This window comes from Rutilus rutilus (genome assembly GCF_951802725.1).
Source record: "Rutilus rutilus genome assembly, chromosome: 5".
In the NCBI taxonomy this organism is placed as follows: domain Eukaryota; kingdom Metazoa; phylum Chordata; class Actinopteri; order Cypriniformes; family Leuciscidae; genus Rutilus; species Rutilus rutilus.
In genome coordinates, this window is record NC_140213.1 from 44,831,198 (window position 1) to 44,842,279 (window position 11,082).

The 11,082-nt window shown below is 37.8% G+C and overlaps 1 protein-coding gene across 2 annotated transcripts in view; it reads left to right on the plus strand.

Moving 5' to 3' along the window:
• LOC311290966 (uncharacterized protein) overlaps positions 1-7,401 on the plus strand; it is a 77,508-nt gene extending 70,107 nt beyond the window's left edge. For both annotated transcript variants that reach the window (XM_084409785.1, XM_084409786.1), the window contains exons 10-14: positions 953-1,066; positions 1,318-1,364; positions 1,450-1,617; positions 3,229-3,379; positions 3,458-7,401. In XM_084409785.1, the coding sequence (XP_084265911.1) occupies positions 953-1,066; positions 1,318-1,364; positions 1,450-1,617; positions 3,229-3,379; positions 3,458-3,888 (911 nt within the window). In that variant the 3' untranslated portion in view covers positions 3,889-7,401. The remainder of the gene's footprint in view (positions 1-952; positions 1,067-1,317; positions 1,365-1,449; positions 1,618-3,228; positions 3,380-3,457) is intronic.
• The last annotated feature ends 3,681 nt before the right edge of the window (positions 7,402-11,082 follow it).

Genomic DNA, 11,082 nt, shown 5'->3' on the forward strand with positions numbered 1-11,082 from the left:
CTAATTATATTTTAAAATATATTTTAAAGTTAATGTGGCAAGTTAATGATTTTTGCTATTTGACAACCAATGAATTAACTAATAGACTATTACTTGCTGATAACTATAATTATCATGTAATTATTTATTGAACTCCACTTAACATTGTACCAATCAGCATCCTTTAACCATGATAAAGTCACTCTCAGCTGCCTTTAATTGTTTTAAATAGTATACCTCATTATATGCATATTTAACTCTTTCCCTGCCATTGTCAGAATTTTCTGGCTTTCAATGTTTTTAATGTTATACGGTAGGGGTGCATTTTCTGAAAGAGTACTGAATCTCCAGATTAAAACACAGGCAAAAAAACAAAAACATTGCTTATGCACGTTGCAGTCTTTAAAAAAAAACACTATTTTCTTTTTTTATGAAACTTACCCTTGTTGATAAAAAAAAAAGGTATGCATGTTTTTTTTTTTGTTTAAAAGCAGAGGCTCTGTTCTTTCTGTTCAGATATTCATGCAACAAAATATTCTGAGGGCCATGAAAGTTCTCTGAAAATCATCAGAAATGCAGGCGCTGGCTGGCAACTTTTAAAAAAAAAAATGTTGGCAGGGAAATAGTTAATTCACAGAGTGGCATCTAGTTGAGTCATCTCGGAAATACATTTTTATTATTCCAATCTATATAGCCTATTTAAAAATGTCAATTGGCAGCCTAGAAAAAGATGGTACAATTTGTGGTGGATATTACTTTCACTTCATTAGTTAAACTGGAAATTGGAGACCAAGTTGAGTGCATGGCATTGTGGGATACACTACCCAGCTCATTATGTTATGCTGTATACTGCACATTTGGGCAAATATAGAAGGTCATCTGGATATTGCGAATGTGAAGTTTGCCAATTATACACACTATATATGCTAAATATAGCCTCACTTCATCACTGTGCTTCGTTCCTCTTCCTTAGACACTAATGAATGTGAGACTGGCGTGTGTGTCAATGCTCGCTCCTGCCGCAATCTGATTGGAGGATATTTGTGTGACTGCCTTCCTGGTTGGTCAGGAGCAAACTGTGACATCCGTGAGTATTAGATGTGGTTTTCACAGATCCAGCGAATACACTGTATGATTGAGTTTTAAATCAAACACAACAGTTTCAGTGCTCATGGGAAATGACTTCAGGGTGAACTCACTGTGAGCTTGTTCTGCCATGGTCCGCTCACAGGCATTGATGAATGTAGTTAGCTAGTCTCTTTCTTCAATGAAACCCAGTGTTCTGTGGGTTTCCACTTGGTTGGCTATTGATTTTTTTAAATATCATCTATTCAACAGGGAACAGCAGCTGCCAGGGCTTGTGTCTGAATGGAGGACACTGTAAGGTAAGATCCGACTCACCTCGATAAGCTTACTTGCACATTGAGGATGTGAAGTTACTTTGATATTTAACCATTTCTCCATGTGCAGGACTCCCAGTGTGTGTGTTTGCCGGGATTCTCTGGGAAACTGTGCCAGATAGCAGTAAACGCCTGTGACAGCAATCCTTGTGTTAATGGAGGGCAGTGTGTCGAGCGTCAGGATGGCCGAGGCATGTTGTGCAGTTGCCCGCTGGGATATTCTGGCTCCTACTGTGAGGTCAGAGATTATTACGGTTTGGTGTATTTTAACAGTGCCCACAAGTCTTTTTCTTAACCACAAGTTTCCGAGGTTGATTCAGCTCGAATCAGCAGTGTTTCTCTACCCTGTGCCTAGATGCACACCAACACTACACATTTTCAAACTCTTCCAAATCAAACATAAAGTGATTCAGCTCAACACATCGTTAATAGAGATTTAAAGACCAGAAATAGATATAGAAAATAGAATAGAATTGGTCAGATAAGTACACATCCAAAATGTTAAATGCCTCCAGAAACAGGGTTGGGAAAAACTGGTGTCAAGTCTGTGTGAACCGGAAGTCTCTACTGACTTTACTTCAGTAATATATTGAATGAGACAAAATATGAAAATATGAATAATATGAATTTTTTTGACGCTTTCATTTTTTTGGGTAAAATTTCTTCTAAATATAGAGATTTAAGATTAAAGTGTTAAATTATCTGAATCTGAAAAACAAACAAAACAAAAAAGAAAATAGGCTTCATACACTTGACTGAAATTGAGAAACATTGGTTACATTTCTTCTTTCAGCGCCGCTGACGACATTTTCCATTATTTATGACACAACGCTTCCTCACCGTTGACAGAATTTTTAGACAATCCATGTTTTCACTGTTATATGGTAGGGGGCGGTGTTACACATCTTCTGAAAGAGTACAGAATCTCCAGATCAAAACATAGGTGAAGAAGAAGCAGAAACAAGCGATAAAAGCATTGCTGATACACATGTAAAATAACACAATCATCAACATTAAACGGCATATAAATCAAAACTGCCGAATGTTACTGAATGAAATGTCGACAGGACTGTTAAGCTTTGAGTGTGTTGATGGACTCGATCGGCTCCATCTGTGTTTTGATCATCGTTCTGAATCCAATCCAGGCGTAGTCTTTGACAAAAACACGATTTTCTCAGCTTTTTGTTAAATATTTTGCTTTTTTTTAATGAAACTTACCCACATTCAAGTGTTGATAAAAGAATGCATGAATCTAGAATAAAAAGCACATGCTCTGTTCTTTCTTGTTCAGATATTCATACAACAAAATATTCTGGGGTCCATGAAAATTATTATTTATTTTTTTAAACGCTGGTGGGAAAAGTTAAATGACAGGATCTGACTAAATATTCACACATAAACGTGACTCGAGACATGACAAATGAAAACAATGTGTTTTAAAATCAGATCAAAATATAAAACGTATTTGATATCCTCCAAATGCATCTAATCGTAGTCTGAAGCAAAAAAAAAAAAAAAAAGGATACACATCATCATACACTACGTGTATTTTCAGCAAAATCGGTCTGCTATCTGCCCAAAATCTGCAGACTGGTAGTGTACTTCTGACAACTAGCACTGACCCATCTACACCGCAAATCAAGGCAAAAATCATATAGTGTATTCCAGCCTTTACGGTTTTTGAATGTTTGATATTCAAAATGTAATTGACAGAGATGATGCCTCTGTATATTTGCATGCTTATTATTTCTTGCATACATAATAAATTATACATGTTTGATCTCCTATTTAACCACCTTCATAGGCTGAAAATGCAAATCTAGTTTGTAAAGTTGTGACTGTATTTTAGGCAGAGCCGGATCTGTGTAATCCCAACCCCTGCCCGGAGGGGGTGCCATGCCGCAGTACAGGAGGAGGCTACAAGTGTGCCTGTCCTGAGGGTTACTTTGGAAACGAGTGCCTGAGCCTGAAGGATCCATGTTATGAACCCCATTGCCAAGGTTAGAGGGATAAACAGTCACATAAAGCAGTTCTTTAGCATGTGAAATGATGTTGACCTGATCTTTCTTGCTGTTCAGGAGCCGTGTCAGAGCCAGGGGTGAGCGGGTTCAGTCTTTATATGGTGTTGGTGGGTGTGTTTGCCCTGCTTGTGTCAGGCAGCTGCTCTGTGTGTGCATTACTACTGTCCCGTCTGCACCACCGCCATCGGACCAAAGAGCAGCTGCGCACCTCAGCGCCCGAAGACAACGCCATTAACAACCAGCGGCTCTGCACTCTCATCCGTAACCTGGACCACAGCGCGGCTCTGCTGCCTCCTGCCCAAACAGTGCCCACCTCTGTGCCCACGCCAGTGCTCTGCAGCGAAGAGATCGAGCTCACCCTTCCTCCATCACCTGCACCCTCTCCAGCTCTCAAACCAGCGCACGGCCCCAAGACGGACATCTGCAACCGCCAGCGCGAGAAACTCAACCGCTTCCACTATGCAGAAAACCAGGAGCTGGAGGTGTGACTGACTGCACTTTGACCACTGGGGGAATAAATGACTTGTGTTGTGGTGAACCTCTGCTCGTGAACCTTGACCTCTGAGCTTTGCATTATAGAGATCTGATCTCAACTGAAGAAACTCTATTGACAGACAGAGTCCAAAATTTTAATTTGCTGTCTTGCCAATGATGGTTGTATTAAAGGCACACTATGAAAGATTTTTGGATTCAAATATCACCTAGAACAACATTATATATTTTGTTGATTTGTGTACTTACATTATCCCAAATGTTTCTTAGAATGTTTAAATCCAGAGAAATTAGAAAACTAATCATCGTTATACAGCTCAAACACATCTCGTTTTCTTGATATACCACGAGTACCATGCTTTACCATGCCTAATAGTCCAATCAAGTCACCTTTATTTATATAGATTGTATCAAAGCAGCTTTACAGTGAGAACATGAAAATAATACAACAGTTTGTATTATCATCGTCCACCTTAAGTAAGGCAGATCAGTAATATTGTTGAATATTAAATGTCCCCAACTAAGCAAGCCAAAATCCAAGGCAACAGATTATATTGATCTTGCTTACTGCAGTGAGCAACAAGTGTCTCATATAGTAGCAGTTATAGCACAGAGTAGCATTATAACAACTTTCAACACACTCAAATGTATCTAATATGATAAAACAGCGCTGTGTTACCCCACAGAGATTCCCTGATACAATTGTAAAGCGCTTTGGGTGTACAGTAGTACATATGAAAGCGCTATATAAATGCCTCATTCATTCATTCATTCATTCATTCAAATACACATAAGAAGAATCCGCAATTGCTCCAGCGGCCTCGATCCGCTCCAACGGCTTTCGTTAACGTTAATAAATCTTTAATACATTACTGGTCATCCATGAATATGATTTCTGCCTGAGTCCATTGTATTCTCCACCGGCTGTAGAGGTGAAGTTGCCTAGAAATCTAGACGCACCCTAGCGGCAGCAACATTTATTTTGCAGTCAGGGTAGTCTAGCAACTCTCCGTTGACTTTGGAAAAACCAAACTCTAGTCAGGCCAATCAAATCGTGTATAGAGTAGGCGGGGCGGGCTTAACATAATGACGACAGAGTTGCGACGGTTCCCTGCTACTTGAAAACAAAGAACGGCTGCTGCTGGAGAACAGTCTCTCGAATCGGCTTTGGCCACGACTCTGGAGGACTTGGAGTTAAGCTTTTCTTTGAGAAAAGAGCAAAGAATGGCACTTAAGTCATTCTTAAAAAAGGAAGATGTGTTCGTAGTTTTGCCAGATATCAGATACGGCAAAAGTTTAATCTATCAACTAGCTCCGCTAGTGGGAAATCGCTCTGATTGGTTGTAGCCCTATCCTATTGCATGCAGAGGGAATTTGAAAGACAGCCGTTTATCCCGCCCCTCGGATTGAGCCGTGTCAATGGCGAGTTTCCAGACCTAACATCTTGATGTAGGTCTGGCTTGCCAGGCTAGAGGTGAAGACTACAACTTCCATGATTCTGCGAAATCAAGGTATCAAGCTACGCCTTTGTTTTGAATAAACGACCTCTAGTGGTGAAAAGTTACATAGTGTGCCTTTAAGAACATTTAACAGCCATTTAACATTCATCATCTGATAAATGAGATGATAAATCAGATGAGACCATGAAACTGCGCCGTTACAAAAATGTGAGGAATATTATCCCACGTACAATATGACACCATATCAAATTCTGTATCGGTCATGTCATTTACATCAGCGAGGATCAGATTTTCATTCTTACTAATCGATTTTCAACCATCAATTTTACAGTTCCTGATAATGTTACCAGCCAACTGGTGAGTAAATCCATTTTATTTATCATATTTCATGCTTGGCGAGAGTTAATTTTGGACCCTGTCAGGTCAGAAATGAGTTTGGAAGAAAGAGCAAGAAGTGTTTTTAAAGGCCAGTAATTCAGCTTCTTTGAATCCTGGATATTTAAGTGTGTTTTATTGTGTTTACACTTGTGCCCTATATATCTGTACACATTTGTTTTGATTGTAAGTGTGTGTTTGTGAGCGTGTAAGTGTATATGTATGACTGTGTTTGCGAACGATTCACCATAAATTCCCACGAAGCCATGCACATCATCACAACTCCCTGGGCCTCATTTATAAAACATGCGTACGTCTTTGACGTGGAAAAGTGCTCGGATCAAGCGTACACACTTTTCCTTGTAGGTATTTGGAAAAGCAATTCTCACCACTCTCTATTCTCAAGTAAAGCATTTGGACATTGACTGGCTCTCTTTTATATGCTAATAACATTAAAGGGATATTTCACCACTGAAAAGATGAATGTGTATTTAAATTGGGTCATTTATGTAGTAGAAATGTAAAATTATTTTAGAAGTTGGTGCCTTCTAGACTGAGAAAAGCCAGAAAATGTATTTTTGGCTCATGTGGATGAAAGACAACAACTCCCAGAATGCACTTGCTTTGCGACACTCCCAAGCCACGCCTACCGGTTACAGAGGGCAGTATTGGAAGAAATGACGCAACTAGGATACTAGTCGACTCGAAACTGAAAAGACGGCGTTTTATCATGAGATCCCCCTATGGGCGGGTTGAAGACATGCGGGACGAGCTCCTCCTACTGGCTGGAGTCTCTCGCCTCTGGACAAAAAAGCCTGAAAATTAAGATTTTTGCGTCATCTGAGATTTTTTTCCAGAAACACAATACAGAAATCTCTCGTCTCAGGGGGACATGAGGGAGGGAAGCACGGTCACTCCAAAATACTACCGGGTTTCTACTGATACAAAGCTTAATGCTAATCGGTGAAGTTTCCCTTTAATTAGATGTTTACAAGGTGGAGATCTGAAACTATTCGGCTGCACAATTTCAATTTTGAAATTTCTGGACAGAAAGGTGTACGGATGAATCACACGTAGGCATATTTGAGAAATGATCGTAAGCTCAAATGTAGGACAGTTTCTACGCAACATTGTATAAATGAGGCCCCTGACTTTTTTGATACTTGCGTAAAAACAGTATATTTGTGTCCATGATTGACATATAAAGGAATTATGGAGAAAATAGCAGCACCGACTGAAAAAGTGCCAGGTGACATCCTTAAAAATCTTGTTAATTATTGCCTGTCATGTTGGAGATGTACAAGATGTATGATTTTTATAATACTTGGATGTATATAGAGCCATTGTACATATTTTGTACATATAAATTTTTGCCATTTTTGTACTCTGACTCCTTTCAAAATGTCACCATTTTAATTTCCTGTTTTCACTCGTTCCACTCAGCTGGTATTTGCAAGATGGAATTGTAATTAAAGTGCATTTATCAATCAAAGCACGTGTTTGTGTGCATTACATTAGCGGTATTGCAGCACATTTGGTATATCAGGGTGTGTGTGTGTGTGTGTGTTCGGTAATATTGTTCTGTATTACTGACTCTTCCTTACTGTCTAATTGCCATTTGGTAAGCTGTGTGAAGTGAATAAAGGACATTTGTTCACAGAGCGTCCTGCTCCTAACAGCAGTTTACTGTACGTGTCAGTGTTGACTTTCATGTTCACTATCACAAATAATATTACAGCATGTTCATTATTAATCATATTACAATCATTTCATTTTGTGGGCAGACTTATTTGTGTTTATTTTATAGCTACTCAGCGTTAGTAAGTTTGATTCATTTTCGATTCACAGATCAATCATCAGTCAAATGTGCTCCTCATGCAGAATTTTACACAGAGGTATATAAAGGACAATATTTACAAGTTAAAATCAGTGTTGGGAGTAATGCATTACTAAGTAATTATTGTAATTTAATTACTTTTCCCTTAAAAAAAATTAATGGATTACTCTTAATTTTTCTGTAATTTAATTTCAGTAATTGCATTAAATACTGCATTTTTTTTTTTGATGCACTCTAAAGTGAAAACCTCTATAAAGAAATACAATTTTTTCATTGTTCTGACTATGTATAGGGCACAGTAGATTCTGAATCCTCCTGTTTATTTTTTAGCAGATGATTTTTTACAGAGTTGACAGGTTTGAATATAGTGATTTTTAAACTAATAATCAAGAATGGATCATGAACCGTTTTCACCCTTAGCTCAAGTTCATTAATCTACAAATGATGGTTATTATACAAACACATGTATACAACACAAGTCAATGGAGATCCTCACAAGCAGCTTCAGAAGACTTGGAGTAGCACATGACTTGAATGGACTGCTTTCATGCTGATGTGCTTTGATTCATGCTGTGCTGCTTTTTTGGCCAATTTTGGAATTTTAATGATTCTGACAATTATGAAATTTCTAAAATTGGCCACAAAAAAAAGCAGCACAGCGTGAATCAGAGCACTTCAGCATCATGAATAAAATCATGAACATTCTTAGAACTTCTCCTTTTGAGATCCACTGAAGTCATGCAGGTTTGGAATGACAATGACGGGGGAAATTATGGAAATGTATTTATAAATTTTTTGGTGAACTATTTAAAAAAATAAAATTAATTGGCTGTTTAAAAGGAAAGATAAACTTATGGGAGCATGATTGATTGGCTTGTTAGTCACAGAATACAATTTTTATTATTATTAAATCAATGACAGATTTAAGTCATGATGACGTACTTGTACTTTTATGTCCACGTGATTTTGTAATGGCGTAAAACTTTTTTTTTTTTTATTAGAAATGTAACTACAAGTTTTGGGGTTTAACAGATTTCAAGGAAAGTACAGATTCCCCAAAATAATACTTATAATTGTTACTTATTATAAGTAGCCTACAGTTGTGAAGGACTACTAAAATACTTTGATTATACATTTAATTTTAGTCCCAACATTTTAGTTGTTCATCCCTATTTTTATATTTCACAAAATCAACCTAACTCTAATGCATACAGTAGGAACGTAACTACAAATGTTTTGCAAATCGGTCCAAAATAGTGATTCACTAACATCACTCCTTATCTAGAACGATGATAGAGATATAAAGTGTGAACTGATGTGCATTATAGGGAAAGTGAGTCAGAGGTCAGCAGAGAGTGAGCGTGCCGTATGACAAATGTGACCTTTGACCTCTACAGAGAGGGAATGGGCGGATATAACTCTTGCCTTCCTGTTCCCACCCGTCCGTGAGGAAATGTAGGATGTTCAGTCCTCTTAAAACACATAAATGAGCCGTGTCACACACACACACACACACACTGACAGTGATGAAGTCGGGACCCCCTCCCTCACACACCTGCTGGGTCTCAGGATACACAACCCTCCTCTCATTCACAGCATTGTGCTCGAGACCAGCAGGTCAGCTTCTCAATTAGTCGTTTTCCTGTCTTAGCTGCCATTTGTCTTTAACAGGGTGAAGTGAAGTCTCGATGACAGTGAGGTGTTCGGTTATAGGACAATCATGAGGCCAGTCACATTTACAAATGCTGGATAGTATTCAGGGTTTGAAATGCGAGTTTAACCATGACATATAACATAGGAGTTGCAGCTGAACAAGAAGCTCCACATCTTTAAAACTCAAATCTATTGTTTTCTATGTAACAATGCAACACTCAAAAGGTGCTTCAAAACCAATGGCCCACAGAATTTAAGGTTCTGGGAAGGTAGGCTACTTTATGGCAGTGGCTATCAGAGTCGGGGGTAATACATACATTACAACATAATCAGATTCATTTTTGTAAAGTAACTAAAGTAATGCATTAGTTGCAAAGTTACCTTTTCAAATGAGTAACGCAAGTTACGTTGTTTTGTGTTGACTGCTGTCCCGATGTAGAGAAATCAGGAGTGAGAGCAGAGGTGTGTGTGTGAACATCATGATTATTATGGATCTACACTAATTTACTCATCTCACTTACACAAACACATTCAATATTCCTCAAAATGAATAAAAACAGTGAAATGCAAATAATATCAGAATATTATGCAAATGCTCAGAATATTCAGCAATAGTTAAATGTTAAATTACACAAATATACTTTCCCATAATACTGAGACATGTTTTTAAGTAAAACCATCCATCGATAACTGATTGAATCGTTTAAAGTTAAAATCAGTGAGGAAAAGAGGAGGTTGATGTCAGCTGAAAAGGAAAGTGTCCTCAGAGGCAGAGCACGTTTTTCTGTTGAATAATTGACAAAAAGACCAGGAAAACGCATTAAAAACATTAAGAGGGTCAATTCTGATTTCATTATGACTTTAAAACTGTCGTTCAAAGCAAGATGCGATGCAACAGAACAGTCAAACCCGTGAAGGTGTAGTTTCTGTCAGCGAGTCTGTATTTATTTCAGTCACACAGCGACATCTGGTGGTTGTCTGAGGCATTTCAACCTCCACACACTATAACATCATCAGATAACCAAATTTGTCATGGCATGAAACTTCAAGTTTAAAATGTACTGAAGACTCACAGCATTACACATGAGTTGGGTATATCATTGAAAGATATCTTTATGAATTTCTCATCAAACACATGGAATGACCTACATAATGAAAGATAAAGCCACTTTCCACTTTCAAGGAATCTTTTTTTTTAAAACATGAATGGTAAAAACAAAGCAGCAGATGATACAATTTTTATTTTATTTTTAAATGTAAAAAAAAAAAAAATTCAGTGAGTGTTTATAATAACCAGGACAATATCATTGTTAATGAGGTATTCTAGTAGGGCTAGTTCATCAAGGTTTCTGCCAGTAAACCGGATTGTGTATCGGTCAGGATACAGGAATAAAGACGAGGAGATGTAATTTCTTCTTTTAACTGTATTGAGCTCCAGCAGTAACGTTACTCATCAGAACATTCCAATATCCAGTATTGTCATTATAGTCTGATAAAAATAAAAAATAAATCACCATTAGGTACTGTAATTTAAACAGTTACAGTACTTAAATTACTATGCAACGTAAATAATAAATCCACACACATAATACAAATCAGGATCATCAAACATAAATATCTCAATAAACATTGCTATGCCCCTTTAAACATAATCTACAATTACATAAACGAGGATATTACGCTTTGGAGAAATATTATATGGAGCTGCCTTCACCTATCTCACTGACCAGTTTACATGAAACTGTATTAAAGGGGGTTTACAGAAGGAGCAATGGCGACATCCTCTGGCCAGACAAGGCTACTACACAAACAGCGTCCGCACATGGTCTCCTGAGAGCACGATATTAACTCTTCTTATTAACCCA